Below are 21,095 nucleotides of genomic sequence, written 5' to 3' on the forward strand. Positions count from 1 at the left end.
TCTCTCCCTCCCTTTCTATCTAACCATCTCTCTCTTTCTCTTTCTCATGGAGTTTTCTCTCTCTATCCCGTAGTGTTTTCACCATCTCGTTTTCGTCAGAAACGTTCGAGTGGATTTGCATTGTAAAGCCGACGCTCTCTTAACGTCCTATGTACGCAATTTTGCTCGTTTGCACCGTCACTACGGAATTATAAGATCCGTTCTCCTCCTCCTCTTTTTCCTCCTTTTCCTTCCTTCTTCGACAACCGTAGTAGCTAGCAGCAAGGGTGGCCAAGTCTAAGGAACCGATCTGCGACTAGAGTTTCTGTACGGTACTAGTATAATCCGAGAAAATGTATGCGACATAGAAACGAGTCGCGAAGCTCGTTACGAGAGTAAAGAGAAGCAGAGTTGGGAGGGGAACCAAGGTGGTTCGTAGGATAGTATCAACCCTAACACACGTAACACATAGCCTGGACAAGTCGAGCGAAGCAGAGCTCGTCGACTTTTTCGTCGACGATCAAGCGACTCTCTAAACTTTCTCGGCATCTCTCTCCAAACTTTTTAATTAATCTCCCTGGCCGTGAGCGCCAGGAGGTGAAAGGTCCCACTGGCGAGCAGCTTTAAGCCAGCTTGACCTAGCCGACGTCGACTTTGCCCACCCTACCGTCTCGAGCGTACGTTATTTGATCGAGAAAAAAAGAAAAGAAAAACATTTACTCGAATCTTTTTCCATTGCTCGAACGTTATCATTTTCTTATTTCGTTTATTAACTCGTCACATTTGAACATTAATTCTCGAATTTATGTTCCGATATTATCGTCATTCTTCATATTGTTATTCTTCATTTTATAGGAACAGATAAGGACATGGCTTTAAAAGTATTACTAACGAAACACGTTTCGGGCAGAAAGAATCGATCCGATAAGTCGTTTCGTTCGAGTAAAGAAAATATCTATAAAAGAACGCTACGTGTTTATTAACACTATCGGCAATAAGCTTATTAACGCTATCGGTAATAAACATTTAACGTCGTTAATATAATATTTGAAATATAATCGTGTAATATTTAGAAAATATTTTCTCGTACCGTCGAGACAACGCAAAAAATATTACGCGTTGAGTGTACGCGATTTGCATGACGAATTCATATATCGAAATGATCAGTCGATGCTCTCGGTCGTGTAGGCTATATCCGGATATTAGTTTGAAAATTCGTTCGCTCTTGGATATTCGCGAGAGGATTATATTATCAATCAATCGTCACGAGCACACTTTTCGAAGGTTCGATTTTATTTATAATGAATAACTCTGCCAGGTGACACGCGATATTCGCTCTTCACTGAGATTATCGAGATATTCAAGTGTTTTCTACACTTCAACGTGTAATTCTTGTTATTTCTCTTTTATTTTTTACAACGACGATACATCAGATCGATTAAAATGATAATGGACAGGATCCTGTCGTAATATGAAATTTCATAAGAAATATTGCATCAGTAACAAACATGACTCCTTCATCATTCCATATTCGAGATTTTTTGTCTGAAGAAAAGAAGTGCAACGGGTTTTCACAAATATCGATCGATGGACTCGAGTATTCGAGAAGTTAACAAAAAATACGCTCACAGACAGTATGACGTAAAGAGGTGACGAAAAAGACTGTGTTACGTGCTCCCAAGAAAACAAGGTAATGTAATCTATCCGATGATCTCGCGCGATCCATCGTTCTTCGAGATCGTTTGAAGGAAAACGACAGGCAGTACGGGTTTTCCGGGAGAAAAGTGTAACGCGGCGCCAAGCAGCGACCGACGCAAGAGCAACGATGCGTCAACTTCGAGCCACGTGCTTAGCACTCGCCAGAGGCTAAGAATAATCGAGTATGTGTTGCGCCATGTTGCGATGTAAAATCTAAAGATTAATTTGAAAATAAAACAAATACAAAACCAGCTAAACTCGCTTATTCGCAATCGGTATTAAACGAGAATAGAAAAATATAAATATTTATTATTCATTTTTCCGTATAGGAAGTTGTAGGATGTTCACTGGTCATCTGAAAATCATTAAAAGAAAAAAAAAATTCCGATACATCGCCAATGAATTTTCATGAATTTATTTTCACGTTCTTCAGCATGTGTCAAAGTAAATGAAAATTACAATATCTACACGAAGATATATAAAAAGATTCAAAGGCAGCCAACGAAAATACAAACTCGATGCCATAGAGCAGCAAAAATATGCTCGTCCACGGCAGGAGATTGCGATCGTATCTTTATCGAGTCGAATCTTTCGTTTTATCGGAAATCGGACTCAGCGGCTATGACGTGCGCTCTGTACGAAATAAGACGAAAAAAAATTGAGAGAAAAAGGGTACACGTAAAAGTATTGGCGTTTTGATAAAATATTAATTGAAGGAAGCAAGAAAGGAGGAAAAAAAAGACCAGCAAAGATCATTACTCGTTGAGCGAGTAATAATTCTCGGATCGGATTAAATACGATTGGAGTTCTAGTTGCGATTCGATGCTGATTACAACACGGCTTACTACCTGCCGTAACTCAAAGCAGATTACATTGAAATGTAATCTGCCGAATCGACTCGTACTACGATGAATTTTCTAATTTCAGTACATGAACACTACATGTAGTTTAGAAGAGAATAAACGTCAGATAATGAATGAGAAAAGGATGGAAAAAAGGGAAGAAATTCGATAAGTCCGTGGTCGTTGCCGTTGTCGTTGCCGTTGCCGTTGCCTTGAGAGAGCTGCCGAATAATAAACTTGAGCGACATTAGGAAAAGAATAGAGAGAGTCAAAGACTATCGAACATTTTAATTCAATACAATGACTGAAACGAAGTGCGATTTGCGAAAACTTTCTTGACACCTAATATCGTTGTCAAGCGAGTTTGAAACGAACGAACTACCAAACAATAACGAATTTTCTTCCTCTCTTTTTCTCACGTTTTCACAAAGTTACAATACGTACGTGTTTTCATGAAGTAAAAGGTAGAGAAAAAGAAAATTTGATTTGCGTTTATAGATTCCGAGTTTGTTTTCTTTGTCTTTACTTCTTTTTCGAAATTCCATCGAATAGAGAAGGATAGAAAGAGAGAAAAAGAGAGAGAAACATCGATGGAAGAACTGCTTTAATTTTCTGCAGTAAGCGAATCATTTAAATGACGCAGAAGCGAAGAAAATTTGCATATTAATCGAAGAGTCCCAGAGACGCGCACCGGATTTTGAATAATTCCTGAAATCCACGTAAAAGCGAAGGCTCTGCCAGAAGCTGCGTCACGTAAATGAGATGAGAGTCTATACTTTGCCACTATTCTACGACTACCAGAACGAGTTTCGATTGGTTTTGTGATACCTCAGTTCTTCCGTAAAGCTATAAAAGTCAAGGTGAATTCAAAAATTTACCAAGTCTCGAATAACTACATAGTCTCGTTATAATTTTCAACGAACTCTTTTCCTCTTCTTCTTTTCTTGAGACGAAGAAAAGTATTATAAATTTAGTTAGAAAGTAAATTTCAACGAAAGTAAATCCTTAACGATTATTCAAGCTCCTTTCGAAGGCGTCTTGAAAATGAAAAAAGGAAAGCCATTTTCTCTATCGCCTTCTTTCACGTTTACCCTCCTCCTATTCGGAGAGTATTATGAGATAGACAGCGTCTTCCATTTTGATCAATCCGTACGATTTATTTCCGAAAATAAGCGTAACGCGGAAAAATGACTTAAAGGAAGTACACTAGAATCTCAGGAAGATGCAGTGGTTTCAATATTTTTCACATTGCCTTGCTTTAGATGATAAGGAAGGTGAATTTTCTTTTGTGAGAATAGTACCAACGATAGCTTATTCTTGACCCTAATAAATAACACTGAAAGCAGCTTTTTATTATTTTTATAACGCATCGCACATCATTTTTATTAATCTTTTTATTTTCTTTACTGAAAACCAGTACAAATATTGAGTTAATCTATAAGTAATGTCGGATTTTGTAGTATTTTATACTTGGATAAACAACGTTATACGTACGTACGATAAACAACGCTATACATATACAATATTGATTAATAATTAATGTCGAAATGTGTAGTATATTTATATTTATATAATATATAAATATAATATATATATAATATATTTATATTTATATGTATATATATATATATATATATATATATATATATATATATGTATCATGTTGCTTGTTTATTATAGTGTATAAGTCGACATTACTGAATGATCAAACTAATAATTTGCTCAACATTATTCTAGCATCGTAACATCGTAACATCGTAGAAAATATTTGTCCTCTTCACGTAAATTTGTGAGTTGTTTTAGTTTCTTCGGTGGTTTACTGGAGTGATCGAAATACGGCAATTCGATCGCGATTCATAAACTTTCTGGGCTATACATCCGAATTTAAAACTAGCAAACTTCGACTTTATTTGACGTATTAGTCTTCAATAGCAAATTTATCTTTGGGAATACTATAAACTCGCCACACTGTGGTTACACTGACTCGTTTCTGATTGCTTTCTGTTTGTTCCACGATAAACAACTCTCTTGCCAAACATACAATCGATAGATAAGAAATAAACAAATCATTTATTCATGTCACTTTGTGGTGATTTTTATTTCTCTTATTCATAATGGGGAAATGTATTATAAATTTCTCGATAAAAATTTGAATGATGCTTGATAATTCTCTATAAAAATTATTAATTTGAAGTAATTACTGTTATGCGTTACATAGAATTCTTTTAAACCTAACTTGAAGATTACAGTTTTAAAAATTCATTATGGGATTGCAATGCATTTGAAAGATGCAATTGAAAGATTCAAAAATTGTACTTCGAGTCTAATTTTTTATAGGAAAACTATACGAATGCATGAAAAATATTTATTTTCATTGAAATAGTTATAATTGATATTTAAATAAAACATCAATATTCCAATTTGAAAAAACAAATAACACAGTCGTGTTTTAAAAAAAGAATGTTCATGTATTTTTCAGATTAATTGCAATCTCTGCAAAGTTAAAGCGTTTTACAAGCGACTAATTCATAAAGATTTGTGCAAAAGTCGTTAATGTGTAAAGCTCTAGCAGGAGATACGGGAGCGGGACGTAATATGTACAGTATACATGTATACTTATTATGGCGTCAGCATGCAAACTTTTGCGTTGCTTTTTTCTTGTTGAACAAACAAAATCTGTCCTATCTTGTTAGATGGTTATTTCGAAATCATGAATCTTTATTTAATTAGCGATCGCAGAAACTCTAGAACTTAGAATTTATCACCCATCCACTGCTCGTTACGACCATCTCTCACGTGTCTGTTGACAAATGGATAATTTCATTAAATATGCATTAGATTATCGTAAGAAAGACGTAAGGCGATATATCAAGCTAACGTGAAGGAACTGACATTGTTTTTGAAAAACGAAAATTTTCCATTTTCTCTAGCTTTCTTCTTCCGTGAACAAATAACAATTATGATCGTATAACGTAACGACCATAAATTAACAAATGAGTGATAATCGTCACGACAATAGAGAAACGTGATGACTCCTTCGTAATACTTTATCTTGATTAGACATTAAAATTTTATATACAACAACATGTACATACAAAATATACTTTAATATACACTTACGTTAAATAAAACAAAGAAAAAAATATAATAAATAGTTATACGAGCGGAGATTGTGCTTCGTTCTTAGTGGACATAAGTACGTTTAACGATTATCGTTTCGTGACTCGGGCTTTACTGATATCACGTGTATTCGATAACGAAATCGTGATGCGAATGTTATTTCCGGTATATTTCTTTTTTCTCTTAGATTTTCACGAAAAATTCGTAAAACATTCTTTAATAAAAATACTCGACACGTTGTATTATATCAAACTGAAGGAATCGTATATGTCCGTGAAACTTATAATTTTAATTTCTGTTTTGCTTAAGAGTTTTACAAAAGTCCAATAAAAAAATTAATCGTATGAGAATCGAGATTCTATCGACTATAAACGTCTGAATCTCTAACGTTATCGCAATAGTCGGACGTTCGCTATCAAGTGGTCTATAGCTCATTATATATCGAAAACTTTTTGATTAAGATTAAATAGTTTTTGTTGATCGTTATCACCGCATAAACGCGATCGTATCCATGTTCGAAAAAGCATTAAAACTTGGATAAAAGAGTAATAGAGTCGCTACCGTTTCTGTTTCTATCTCATTTAACGACTTCCTTTGGACCGAAGAGGCCCAAGTGAGTCACTCCTCGAAACGTGCTCTTTCTATAAACAAGTTAACATTCACGATATTATATTTCGGCATTTGTTTGTAAAAATATCAGGAATTTATTCATTGTCAGACATGTACGTATTAATTATCAGAAAGACCGTTAAATATTGTTCACTTTACTTAAAGGATAATATTATCAAAAATTTTTTTCGAGTAATCTGAAATACAAGATATCGTATAAACGTACGAACTTACGCAGAATTAACTTGGCAGTCAACGCGTTAAAATTTTCATGATTCGTCATTGAATTATATTGTACTATTCATCGGAGGAATTATTTTCCATTATAGATGCTTTATGGACTGTACAAGATCAAAAAACAATTCGTTTATTGAACGTCCCGTAATGATGGTTTCACCGACCTGATTATCGAAGTATTCCCACAGCCAGCACGTTTCAGTAATAATGGAAACGGTCGAACAATACGTCAGGATTCTTCATTGGCCGTTTAATCGGGCATAAATCGTTGTTGCATCAATTACTGGACAGTCCTCGTGATGCATCGTAATATGGAACGTTGTAGAACAATTAAACGCCCGGCTCGAATCGTTATGAGAAACCGAACTTATGGAACGCAATGCGATGTCAAATTATCAAGCAATGACGTATACCACTATATCTGGTTAATAATGCGCTATTATGCAATGTGAATAATTGTAACCGGTCGTGTTCGCTCCATCACCCAGTCAAAAAGCAATTTCGAACTTTCTACCCTCTCCCTTCTGGCTTCTCTTCTCACCGCTTACATTGCATAAACGTACACGCAGCAATAAACGCGATTTCGCATTGCTACGTTTAATCTTCTTGTAGGTTCATCGAATAAAATAATTTTCCCCCTGGGCAAGGATATCACGTAGAAATATTACAGGAAATTGGCGATTTTCTTTGTGGGAACCGATAAAGGAAATTCTATTTCCCGTTCTCCTAACCTCTATAACCTCCTAACTCGTTTAAATCAAATTTCATTCCATCGGTGGTTAGAACGTTATCGTTGTTTCTCGCTGAATTAATAACTTCGAGGCGAGCCACTGCATATTCTTTGTTCGCGCATAAGAGATTTTAACCTCATAATCTATCTCAAGACGACAGACGGTGAATGAGAACACGTAATAGCCAAACGGTAAACAAAATCAACGAGAACGATCCATAAATCTGCGTTGTGCTGAGAAATATCGCAGTCTCGAGCGAAACTTGTTTAATATATTATATATATATATATATATATATATATATTATATATATATATATATACACATACTACATAAAATCTTAATGAACACATTTTACAGATTCGTACCTCTTTTAACGTCAAAAACAAAGAAGATGAATCGTTCGGGCTCGAGAATGCGATTGTGTGACGACTGGAATGTGTTTGGTACCAAAAAGTTATCTGCGTTATCAACAGCCAACCACAATTTATGGCTATTCCTATAAATTTTAAGATGGGCCATGCGTGATGCCTTTGTAACGTAATTCTTTGCAAAACGGAGCTAATTATAAGTATTGTTGGAATTTGCGACAAACAAAGCAGAGTTACGAGCTCGACGCGTAACATTATATGGCCGGTTCTCTTTGGTCTCTCGCATTGTTTGAGCAAATAACGCGAGCGAGCGAACTCATAAGGACGTCTCGAGTTACTGACTCATTCGATCGATGGCAGAAATGTGACTTTTACGATCCGGAAGGTCTAACTTTTTCTACATAAAATCTCGCAAAACGTAAGTTCGATAAACGAGTGAAAGTAATGCAGAGCAAATTTCGGTCAAAAAGTCGTCGATTAGATGCTTAAATAATTGCAAATGCTATTATCAAGCGGCTATATGTGCTTTGATTTTATCCTTTAATTACAAAGATTATATCGTCACGGGTCACCAGCAAGCTATTACAGCGATAAATACGCTCGTACATAAACGAGCGAAAGGACACGGTCGCAAGGAAGAAGCAAATTTTCATCATTCCAATTATTAAAATAATTTAAATTACGTTCGTTCGATTTTGAGAAAATTAATAAATTTTCATATATAATTATTGGATATTTCGTTAAACTAATCCGATATCCAGTTTTAATAGTCATCGTTAAATTATATTTACTTCTCTCGTTTGTCGAAAAATCAAACGATGAATTTTCTTCTTTTTTGATTAATAAGTGATTCTGATTAAAATAAGTGCTCTGTTTACATTAAATATATTGCCGATCCATATTTTTATTTTTCTTATCTTTATTTTTTTTTCTTAATTCATTTTATTCTATATTAATTTATTATTCATTAATTAATTTTTTATTTATTTATATTAATTATTTTGTTTCTCTTACGCTCCAAAGAAAATAAATACACCATCGTTTAAACATTGCGAAATAAGAAAGTCGTATCAAAGAACCGTGTTATTTAGTTAATTAATGATTCCACTCAAGTGTAATCAAAATGTGTGTATTTTCTCAAACGGAAACATATTATTAGTCTTATAGTTAACTGCTCCTGCGCGCATATACATATGTATATATTTTTCAGTCGGATTTTCATGAAAGATATAAGACCATGATAGGACGTAACTCTGTGAAATTAAATCCTTTGATACTTAGCGTTGAAAATGTGCCGGTAGCATGTAGAGTGAACATCGCTAACATAGTTTCGTAGATATCTAACAAAAAAATAAAAGTAAAATAAAAAAACTAAACTCCGCTTATTACCAGTAGCATTTCGTGCTAGGGAAAACAATCAATGCAGTGCCGTGCTTGCAATTTATAAAAAGTTGATATCGCCCTGTCGTTGACGAAGGCTTTGCGAAAACATAGAGCAAAAACCCATGTGCAATTCGTATATGTACCAGCAACACAGCAGCAGCACCACTAATTTTTTCCCATTCAATCTTGCTTCTCTTGTTTACCTCTCTTTTCTACTGAAACCGTTATATTATGTTTTTAGTTTTTACGCTAACTGATTTACGGTACGCTTCTCAAACAGCATATACACCGGCGATATTAAATTTAGTGCAGTAGTAGAGAGAAAGAGATAGAGAGAGAGAGAGAGCGAGAGAGAGAGAGAGAGAGAGAGAGAGGATACTCCGACTGATTATGAAGTGGCTTATGACCGAAAAGACCCGGTAATACGCGAAGTAACGCGTACATCGAATTTGTTCCTGCGAATTACTCCGAGAGAAGCCATTAAAAAAATTAAGCTCGATACACGTTGACACAATACGACGCAAGGGTCAACATAATTTTTCTAATACTACGTTATGAATTCCAAGAACCATGACATCTTCGTCTCGTTATCATCCTATCGTTTTTTATGTCTACAGACAGAGATTAAACGGAAATCGAAATAATTACGATGAAACTTTTATTTGTTCGAATATGATTATCTATAACCGATCTTTTCATTTTCGTAAAATATTACTCCAAACGTTTCTATGAAATGTATTCATTTCGACGAGTTATTATTCACTTGTTCAATTAATCATATGTTTCTATTAGTTTGAAGAAAGAGACTTCTTACAAACGTTTTTTCTAAGGATTCCGTTTGAAACTTCTTCAAGTTTATTGCGCTAATAAATATGTTCTGCGAAAGCCTAGCGATTATCTTGGATCATGGTCGTTTACGAGCCATGAAACAAATGATGGTGGCATTCTCTGATGCCAGGTAAAATAGACAACGATAACAACTGGTCGATTAAGCTTGCAAACCATCAAATATTTACCGAGTGACTCTCACGCTCGTCTCTCTCTCTCTCTCTCTCTCTCTCTCTCTCTCTCTCTCTCTCTCTCTCTCTTTTCCTTCGTTAACTCAAAGAGCACGTGGGCCGAGACTGAAAGCTTGTGTGCTCGATGATCCTCGTCTCGACGTTGTCTTCGTCATTGTGCTGTGGAGGTTCCGACAAAGTCAAAGTCTTGTGACGAGACTTCTCAAAAGCTTTACCGCCAGCTATAGTGTACAAGGTCACTTTCAAGCGTTACACAAAAATAATAAACCTATGAAAAATTCATTCATCGTAAGGCTATAAGATATTTTATAGTTAGAGTATCAAGAATTGGAAGGGATAGGAATCTATGAAGCAAAGATTAAAGACTAATCAAGCTTGGACCTGGTTTATAGATTAGGTATATATACATAAAACGAACTGTTCCTATTTGTTTTGTTCTGTTCATTATTTAATTTCGCTTCATTATACTTCGAAGATTCGAATGAAGTATCTTCATGTTTCCAAATTATTCATTAGTAACATTAACATTCACATCACCTAATATAAACGAAAAAGTCAGTAAATTAGCTTAGTACTTAATATGTATTGTAATTCCAGGTGATAAAATATAAACGCTCGAATGACGTATCGAACTCTTTATACACGCGTAAACTCACTCAGTTTGACCTTGAATCGTATGTTCCGGCGACACTCGCTTCGTAATTGTTTCAACTAATGCAGTAAATATGTATTACGAAAGAGTCACGCTTTCCATTGTCGAGCACAGTCGCCCTGTCTTACAAAAATACTTGTTAAAAGACTCCCTAGAGCTACTTGCAACAAAAAGAGAGATGGAACGAGTGATGAAAACGGAAGCATAAAAGGATTAGGTGATTTCCTACTATTGTCGTTGAAGGAAAAAAATAAAAAAAGAAGAGGTCCGACAAAAATTTATTACTTCCGGTGATTTATCGCGTATTCTACTCTGTATAACAATGTTTAAAGCATCGAGATCAAATATTAGACATTTTTCAACAAACACGTTTTGATATATTCTACATTGAATAGTTGCATAGCACGAATCTCAACTTAAGAAATATTATACTCTGGGAGAAGAGAACATTTTGCTTCGGGAATACAACAGGAAATGAATATCAAAACATGCTTTACGAAGAAAAGAACGTTTCTAAAAGATACGATACCAATGTAAAAAAAAAAATGTATGTATATAATATTGTATCGTTTCGGTCGAATTGATCAACCAGTTCAAAATTATAATCGACCGGAATTTTTGACTTGACTCTTACAGAACATTTAGTCACGTTTGTTATGCTTGACTAAACTCTTCACATCTCTATCTTTTATCTACGTATTTATGCTTTCGCCTTTCTGCGTGGATCATTTTTACTCTGTTCTCTCTCTCTCTCTCTCTCTCTCTCTCTCTCTCTCTCTCTCTCTCTCTCTCTCTCTCTCTCTCTCTCTCTCTCTCTCTGTCTCTCTTTCCGTCTCTATTATTGTTAGAGAAAAAGCACGATTATGTTGAAAGAAGTTTCTATAATAAAAGGGTCATGGAGAGAAAGAAAACGAACGTATATGGAATAAATGAGAGAGAAAGAAAAAAGAGAAAGAAAGAGAGAGAGAGAAAGATAAGGTGCAACGTAAAGAAATGAAAAGCAATATAGAAGAAAGGAAAAATAGGAAAAAAATCCGCAAGTGAAAAACAATAAGTTTTCGTTCGTGTTAACGACACAAAAGAAATGTACTTCATCGGTTACAAAGATACCAGTAATATATTGTATCGAAAAAATATATCATCGCACATTTCTTCGTTTGCTCGAAAAAGGTGTATCGAAAGACGGTGGGTAAAGTGTGATGAAAATTAGGTTCGTTAAAAAAGAGGAAAATGGAACGCGGCCAAGACGATACGCAGGAGAGAAAGAGACAAGTTTCATGAATTTGTGGCACCGTTTTGTCGCACTGTTCTCGCATTTTTAGAAGTCTTTCTGCAAGGACGAATACATACTGTATACTGTACGAATGTAGGTATATATGTATAGTTATCTGTATGTTTGTGTGCTTCTTCGTAACGGTCTTAACGCTTACTCGCCATACTTATAAATTTAAAAATTAGTTTCATTTGTTAATTCCAAGCTCCACAAAAACAGTGGAAAGTTCCAATATTAAAACATCGTGGGTTTAATTACACGTTGAATAAACATTTTGTGTATATGTGTACACATAAATAAATGTGTCATTCAATTTCCACAAAATTTGAGGGTATTTTTATACCTTCGTTTTCGATTTAGAAATGAGATGAAAATGATATGTATTGGACAATTATATTTCATCACAAATGTTTCAAGAGACTCAATTTGCCGGCGTCGCCACGTGCACCAAATCCCGCGTGCGCTCATTAATATTCGTTGTAAACAAGCTTATCGCGTCTCCCAAGACAGACAGAGAGAGAGAGAGAGAGAGAGAGAGAGAGAGAGAGAGAGAGAGAGAGAGAGAGAGAGAGAGTGAGAGAGAGAGAGAGAGAGAGAGAGAAAGAGGAATGTTCGAGAAACTATATCATTTATGTACATATTATGAGAAAGAGAGAGAAAGAAAAGAAGAAAGAGAGAAAGAATGGAAGAGAGAAAGAGAGAGAGAGAGAGAGAGAGAGAGAGAGAGTCACGTAACACTTCATTCCAATTATGGTGAAAATATGATAATCGCTTGATAAAATTTGATTTACTATAAAGAAGGAGTAGTAAAGTATTCTCTTTCATATATTATGCGTTTCGAAAAATATTTATTTAAATAATATGAGAACCCAAATTCAATACTCTTTCATGAAAAAAGAAGTTCAGTATCGGTGAAGCCTCCCGTACATAGGTCCGCCGTTGATAAAAAGAAAGTTCATGAATAGTAAGCACCCATTGCACATCTCTTCGACGAACATTCTGGATCGTCCTTCTCGTATATTTTTTCACTTTGCAAAAACACGCGAAAGAGATAACGCTACTTTTTGAATCGGCTTCTATTATTAAATGTAGGTCGTGTTGCTTCATCACACGGTGTCCGTGCCGAAAAAGTAGATGAAAAAACAAAGAAAAAAAGAACAGAAAATGCATCGAGGTATATTCTCTGTAATTTTCTCTATCTTTAAAATGTGCATTCGCTAAGTGAAGGAAACAAAGAAGAAATATTGACTATCTTTATACGAAAAAAAAATAAGAAAAAAGAGTAGGAAAATTCACCAAACCCTTTTGTTCGATTTTCGTGCAAATTTTCGTAACAAAGAATATTCGTTCGAAACATAAGTTTACTTCTGTGGCACCTTTCCTCTCGGACAAATATCGTTCGAACGTGGATACGAACGCCAAGTTGAAATTAATCTTGGCGCCACGTCTCTAACGGTCTTCCAGTATCCGCATTCTGGTTGCTCGATTAAAGTGGAACGTTTTTCTTTTCTTTTTATTCCTTCCTATCTGCAATCACCTATCTTAGCAGTTACGCATATGATTTGAAACTTTGTCGAAGGTTTTTTATAAACGTAGACATCTTGAAAAGATCTCGATTGATCAAAAGAAAAACTCAATGAATGATCTACAAAAGTGAAGAGAAGGAAAGGAAATTAGGGATAGGATGAATCAATCTTTCGGCATAATTTCATCGGTTTGTTATCTCTGATGAGTGTCTGCGTGTCTGACGAGAAATCCAAAGATTTTCCGCTTGCGTGATATGCAAACATCAAGTGATCTTAATGCAAACGTTAATTAAATCGATTCCAGTCTCTCTATTCTATCGCAAGATATCGCTGTTTCGATCAAAATGTTCGAACTAATTAGACTCGACCGACGAAACACTGCCAAATTACCCTAGTAAAAGATCAAGAGGCTAAGGTTTCCAACATCGACACAAAGAACCACAACAGATTTTCCATCGTAAAAACTAGATAAGTCGATTTCGAGGATTAACGTTTCTCGGAATGGAAAATTTTGAAACTGTAATGGAACGAATCGTAAAGAGTCCATGAACGCTAAAAAGAGATCAAATTTTTTTTTAATTTAAGAGTCATGGATTCACTATCGTCATAGTGAAACATCGGATATGATAACGATACGAATATACAACGTGCTTCTTTGGAAGCTAAAAAATACAGAGATTTAAAAAAAAAGAATGAATAATAACGAGGTATCATAAATTAAAATCACACATCGTGAAAGAGCTCCGAACGATAGCCAGTTGACAGCCTCACGAGAATAATTTTGATGTTACTTGTTTTTTTATTTCGTCAGACAACGGTCACATGAATAACATGAATCACATGAGTCCATTTGATAATGATTATGTAGATACTTGTTTGTACAAGTTGACAAGTTGGCGGGATCGCGAACAGGTCAATCGTTACGATTAATTCTCTCACATGGACGTCGCAAGTTTCTGCGAATCACACATCGATGTGCCTGATAAACGATGCAGGAGATAAGAAAGTGGAGAGAGAAAGAAAGAAGAAGAGGGGGTAATATGGTAGATACATTTTTTCAGATTTCTTTCCGCACACTCCCACTCCTTTTTTATAACCAATCGGCCTATCCTTCTCTTTCCTTCTTCGTCTGGATCGTGTTTGGCACGCTTCTTCCCTCTCTTTTCCTCTCTTTCTTTCTTTCTCTCCTTCTCTCTCTCTCTCTCTCTCTCTCTCTCTCTGTCTTTCTCTCTCTCTTTCTCCATCTCTATCGCTCTTTGTCTAGGTCGTTAGCATAATAACATCAAGTGCTTTACCTCGGTAGTAGTCAGTACGTGCAGTCGTTCTGTTCGCATCACATCGATCACATTGAGTCACGCTTATTTCGCCAAATTACATAACCCGCAATACTCGATACTTCCTACGCTCGAGATACGTACACACAAGTAAACATATACATGAATCTATATATATATATATATAGATTCATCTCACACGTTTGCGCATTGCTGAAGAGAACAGATATCGAGTATAAGCTGACAGAGAGCACGGTTCTTTCGTAGAAACTAGAAGTGGAAGAAGAAGGAAGAAAGAAAAGAAAGAAGACATAGCCACGTGACTTTTCGTCCACGGGCAATCTCACGAGTGATCTTGAGAGACAGACTACTAAGCGGCTCTTCGAAGGTACTTCTTTGCACTCGAGACTCGACTTCAAGCTCGAGTACTCTCGATCCGGATAGTTAAAATCGACCCTTGTGGTATTCTTCACGAAGACAACAAGTTCGTGAGACAAACGGACGTCACCACGACATTTCAAGATGACTATCGAAGCGTCTTCGATGATAGTCGACTATCTGATCTTTATTGCTTTTATCGTCATATCCTTCGTCCTACCATTGTGGGGAAAATTTCGACGAAAAACGAAAGAGACCAAGGCTGATTATGTCTTCGCTGCTGGACACATTTCCATGGGTGCGATGATGTTATCCATAGCTAGAGGTACATTAGGTGTTAGAAGTTTCCTCGGATATCCTTCCGAGCTTTACTATAGAGGCAACGCCATGTGGGAAACATTATATGGCATGCTCTTGGCATACCCCATCGTCTGCTATATCTTCGTGCCGATTTACTACGATCTTGGGATCACTTCGGTTTATCAATATTTGGATATGAGGTATCCATCTTTTTTTTCAGTAATAAATGCTGAATTATCCTCATCGTAGTCCCAGATTTAATCACAGTTAAAAATTGTTTAGATTCAAATCGAAGCTGGTTAGATGCATTGCAAGCTTTTCTTACGTGATACGAAGTTTGTTGAATTTAGCAGTCACAGTTTTCACGCCGTGTGTTGCTTTGAAAGCTGTCATCGGCTTACCTTACTGGGCCAGCATAATCGGTATCGTCACGATATCGGTAATTTTTACATTAATGGTATGTCTTAATGTCGAATCTAGTCGGAAATAGTTTCGAGCATCTGAAATTTATTATGATTGATTTTGCAGGGAGGTTTAAAGGCTGCCATTTTATCAGACGTTATACAGGGGCTCATGATGATAGGAATATCGATCGTTTTAATCGTCCAAGGTACCATAGAGGTACCAGGTGGAGTTAAACAAGTCCTCAACGTCACTATCGAGCGTGGTCGTTGGGAATTCTACAAGTAAGTACACATACGTCCCGAATCATGAATTTTCTCCGTTTCGTACTCTTGTTTAATTCAACTGTGTTCTTTTATTATTACTACTATCAGCTTCGACATGGATCCTACGGTACGTGTAACAACGGTGTCAGCAGTACTCGGTCAGCTTTTTATGAGTCTATCTATTTTCGGATGTCAACAGAATTTCGTCCAGAGATACTGCAGTATGAAGAGCAAGAGAGAAGTTGTAAAGTAAGAGTCCTTTAATATTATTATATAAAAAAAAAGAATTTGACCATATAGCGAATTTTTTCAAGATAACTACTTTGAAAGGGAATCCTGGATAAATCGAAAATAACTAACGTCATATATCGAAGATAACAAAATTAATTATAATAATTAAAGATGTATCGATTAATCGCATCTCCATACGCACGTCCGTAAACCATTTTTGAATTAAAATTGCAACTTTGAGAAATCGGTAATAGGTCTGTTTTCGTGAAGTAGAAAATAGATGTTTGATTAATGATTATGTACTAGCATCTTCCACTTCCTGATAAGTAATTGCCGGTGAGGTAGATCGTATTAAAACACGGGACTTCCAATGAACGAAATGAAAATGGCAATGTTAATAGTTTTTACATATGACTATCCTTAATACACGTTATTACGATAGCACTTCTTATAGAAAATTACGATAATAACAATAATCGACGAGCGAATTATCACTACGCGACCTTGTTTGTTGCAGATCCTCATTGAAAGCTTACTTTTATTATTTCGCAGTAACTGCATATATTCTTTTCATTCTTATTTGTAAAATACTCTTTTTGTATTTTCAATACGTCATTCTTCGTAAGATAACAAACCAACTAACGCGTTAACAATTTGTACTTTTTGTAAGACATAATAATTCTTGAATATTCGTCTTGAAACCTTTTCGTCGACAAAATAAATGCTTACAGAGACTTCCTACTGTTTTCTCAACAAGAACATCTGGAAGAGAAGTAATTAGACCCAATGTGAACGCGTTCGCATGCTCGTTAATTACGCTTGCGAACATTCGGATCACGTGACGAAGAAGAGTTTCGTTATGCCAAAATTTCTCCATTATCGTACATTACTCACTTTTATTTTCTAAATCTATCCTTTCACTAAAAAGTCAATCGATCATTCTTTCTCATTATGTAGCTTGCTAAATCATGTATTCTAACTAGGCAATTTAAAGATTATATAACTTTGTTGATAAAAATAAGTATAATTAATAACTTTCAATGCTATTAGTTAAATTATTATCTTTCGCGGAAAAATCGTCAAAACTTTTTACGACAAATTTATGAATTTTTCATATATCTATAACGTTAACAATGTTAACGTCAGCAAATTAGGAAATACGTTTCATGTACAAAAAGAAAAAAGAAAATTACGGGAAGTAGATGCGTTATCTATTAACATACCGTGTTTTCCTTGAAACGACCATGCAAAAGGGGATTAAGCGTCATTGTCGGGTGTCGAAATAATTCGTAAGCTATCTTTCGCTTGCGAAACACAACCAACTACGTTGCTTCTCCCTTGAGAATTAAATAATTCGATTCGTTGACGTGAAACTTTCCTAACTCTCACACGATTCTTGTTCGTCTACGATGCGATAATACGAATGGTAACTGTAACGACGATGACCCTCGTAGAAATAGTCGTATAAATGACAGAAAAAGAGAAAGAGAGAGAGAGAGAGAGAGAGAGAGAGAGAAAGAGAGAAAGGTGGATACCTGTTTGAAAGTAAGAAAACAATGCTGCGGGATTGCATTTTTGAATAATAAACGAGTAGCTAGCGCCATTGTTTGTCTCATTAAATATAGAAATGGCCGGGAAACGCGAGTTTTCGAGCAGACCACTAACAAATGGAATGCGATATAAAGCTGAGAACGGTTCAAATTGCTACTAGATTCAGACTAACCAATCAGTTGAAGTGGAGAAAATTATAATTTTCCGCCAATGTATCGATCTATCTTTCCTCTGCATTAAACTATTATTCTTCATTAAACTACCTGATTTTATTATAAAATAAAATATGAGATTATTAAGCTGCAAAAATTGTGATTCTTAGATGATTGATTTTGAAAGCGACCGATATCGCGTCATTATTGCTTCTATGGGAAAAGGGAGGAAGAAGAAGAAAAGTGCGTCTTTTAAAACAATTAGGTCGTATTTTGAGATTTTTCAAAAATTGTTCTCCTTACGATGTAATCGATGAAGCCTTTCGTCGAGGTAAATGGCACAAGGCCAAAACTTTCGGTATGAAATACTCGACATTCAATAAGGTCAATAATATCAATTCAGATCCGGCCAACATACGTTCTTACCCATGGAAACCGAACTCCCGCGTATAAATCTTTCGACTACGTTATTTGTTGGAAGAGCACATACGCGAAACTTGGCTCCAATCAAGCCGAGAACCAAGATAATCCACTGAGTAAAGTCGAATATAATCCGAACCTAATTCCGTACTAACTCGAGTTGGGTTCGCCTTTATCTTCTTCTACCTCTTCTTCTGTTACTCTTATCTTCCCAATCGTAACCTGAATTTTCGTATATTCACAAACTCGAAACAAACATTTTATTTTTTTTTTTCAGAACTATGATGGCAAACATACCGACCATTGCTGTTCTCTTCTCACTTTCCTGGGTGGTGGGAATGGTGATCTTCGCCAACTACGCCGACTGCGATCCTTTCAAATTAGGTTATATCTCTAAGTTTGACGAGATCGTGCCGTTCTTCGTACAAGACAAATTTCTTAACATGCCAGGTCTATTAGGTTTGGTAATGGCGACTCTCTTCAACAGCGCTCTAACAATAGCTGTCTCAAATCTGAATTCCCTGGCAACGGTAACGTTCGAGGATTTTCTAAGTCAAATTCCAGCACTCAGCAATCTCAAAGATACGATGCAGCTACGAATGATCAAGATAATGTCCGTCTTCTACGGAGTATTAATAATCGGTATCAGTTTCGTCGTAGCTATGCTGTCCGGAGTGATAGAATCGTCGATGCTGATGACATCGGCTACTTCCGGTCCTCTCTTAGGCGTCTTCATTCTAGCAATGCTCGTACCGTGTGCCAATTGGAAAGGTGCAGCTGCAGGAATGATCTTCAGTCATTGTACGACACTTTGGTTGACCTTTGGACATCTCACTGTGGAAACGAAAGATGACATATTACCCTTGTCAACGGAAGGCTGCCAGAACGATACGTTCTCATCTTGGATAACGAAGCCAAGCAATATGTTAAACTCGATATCAAACGGATCGGCCATTCTTAATAACCAAAATGTCGGATCAATGAATCTGTTAAGCAATGAAACGTCCGAGAATCCACTGACCTTTATTTATGAGATTACCTACATGTATTACGCTCTGATCGGCAGTGTATCGACAGTTCTAGTCGGAATAATAGTCAGTCTATTCACGGCTGATCCCAAAGAAGACGCTTACGAGCTACACTTGCTCCATCCTATAGCATACAAATTGTCCAAGTTTTTCCCGGGTAAGGAGAGACTCTATGCGAGCAGTACACGTCTCGACAATGGAAACAACACAATGAATGCTACTTCTTCCTGCTCTATTACATCGATTTCAACTGGAAACGAGAAGACAACTACAGTTCAAGGAATGGTAGATAATAACGAAAAGCTTCATTTTGATAATGGTTATATCCAAAAACTAAGCGCTCTGAAGGGTGTAAGCTCGTTGGAGGTTACGAATGAAATTTTCAAAGGAACGAGACTATGAGAATGCTCGTTAACTACTAGTCCAAAATTCATTTCGTCGATCACGCTCGGTGTCATGATATTGTGGACGCGCAAGCTTACTGCCAGACTGTGAAATCAAGTTGAGTATTGAACGATATATAACTCCGATTGAAATTTTCAAACTCGGATACTTAGATTCGACGTGCCATAATAGAATAGCTACATTAGACACGCCGTTCTCAAGTTCCAAAAATGATCCATCATCGGAACGTATGCGATGAAAGACGGATTATTTAACAAATGTCGAATTTTAATATAATACCTCCCTGTACGATACCAAACACACCCGAGTCTCGATCGAATGCACGAAAGGCGTTCTAGCTTCGGCATAAGACTGACGATCCGGTCATTAGCCGGTGATATTCACTTTTCTGCCATTTTTTCTTCTTATTCTTCTTTATCAGGATATATAAGAGATCCAAACTTCGGTAGGATTTGCGATTCCTTTCGATAACTTGTGATTATTTTCGGGATGAAAAATATTCATCGACTCGAACGAATATTTAGCGTCTAGATACTTTTTTGCTATCGTAGATATTTGATCATTTAATGTTATTTAAAATGGGAGAAAAAAAGTATTGCGAGCTCGAGCTTGAGTTCGATTAAGTTTACCATAATAACGAATCACAAACGATGAAAGCGTAGGCATATTTGATACACAAATTTTAGTTTGCGTTTTTTAATTTGATTTTATTTCTCTTTTCTTTGTTTTGTAAATATCGTAGCTTGCGCCATGATCGAACGATGAATGAGATAAATCCTATAATGCCATATGATTTGTACGACGTCAATGAGCATATTTATGTTTAACACTATATTTTATAATAGAACGAATATACATATATATAAATATATAGCATAGAAAATTTGTTAAAGTTGGACGAGAGAGTGGATCTTTGTTGAATTCGTATAAATGTAGATTTTGTACCAAATTAGCGTTTATTATTCTTAAATATAATCTTCACAATTGAACATGGAATGTTTCAATCTATCCAATATATTTTATAGCTCGTTATGCGCACGGTCCGTAATTAGAATAATTAACGATTAATAACAAAATGAGCTGAATGCCCAAAGCCGTTATGTATCATGACATTTACCTTATGATTTTAAAGAGAATGTTTCTTCCGACATAGAACGAGGGTACCTTCGAATAAACGCTGTGAGTTGATAACACGCGTACTTACTCGGTCGATAAAGTAACCGACAATCGACAAAGCCTACTTAACAG

The 21,095-nt window shown here is 35.9% G+C and overlaps 1 protein-coding gene across 4 annotated transcripts in view; it reads left to right on the plus strand.

Annotated features, from left to right (window-relative positions):
• LOC127061739 (sodium-coupled monocarboxylate transporter 1) overlaps window positions 1-20,836 on the plus strand; it is a 34,668-nt gene extending 13,832 nt beyond the window's left edge. For 3 of the 4 annotated variants that reach the window (XM_050989044.1, XM_050989042.1, XM_050989045.1), the window contains exons 2-6: window positions 14,982-15,592; window positions 15,675-15,849; window positions 15,921-16,078; window positions 16,169-16,309; window positions 18,692-20,836. In XM_050989044.1, coding sequence (XP_050845001.1) covers window positions 15,237-15,592; window positions 15,675-15,849; window positions 15,921-16,078; window positions 16,169-16,309; window positions 18,692-19,844 — 1,983 coding nt within the window. In that variant the 5' untranslated portion in view covers window positions 14,982-15,236 and the 3' untranslated portion in view covers window positions 19,845-20,836. Of the gene's footprint in view, window positions 1-11,829; window positions 12,008-14,981; window positions 15,593-15,674; window positions 15,850-15,920; window positions 16,079-16,168; window positions 16,310-18,691 lie in introns of those variants that run through there. The other variant, XM_050989043.1, reaches the window with a different exon arrangement.
• The last annotated feature ends 259 nt before the right edge of the window (window positions 20,837-21,095 follow it).

Source organism: Vespula vulgaris, chromosome 2, assembly GCF_905475345.1.
Source record: "Vespula vulgaris chromosome 2, iyVesVulg1.1, whole genome shotgun sequence".
Lineage (NCBI taxonomy): Eukaryota > Metazoa > Arthropoda > Insecta > Hymenoptera > Vespidae > Vespula > Vespula vulgaris.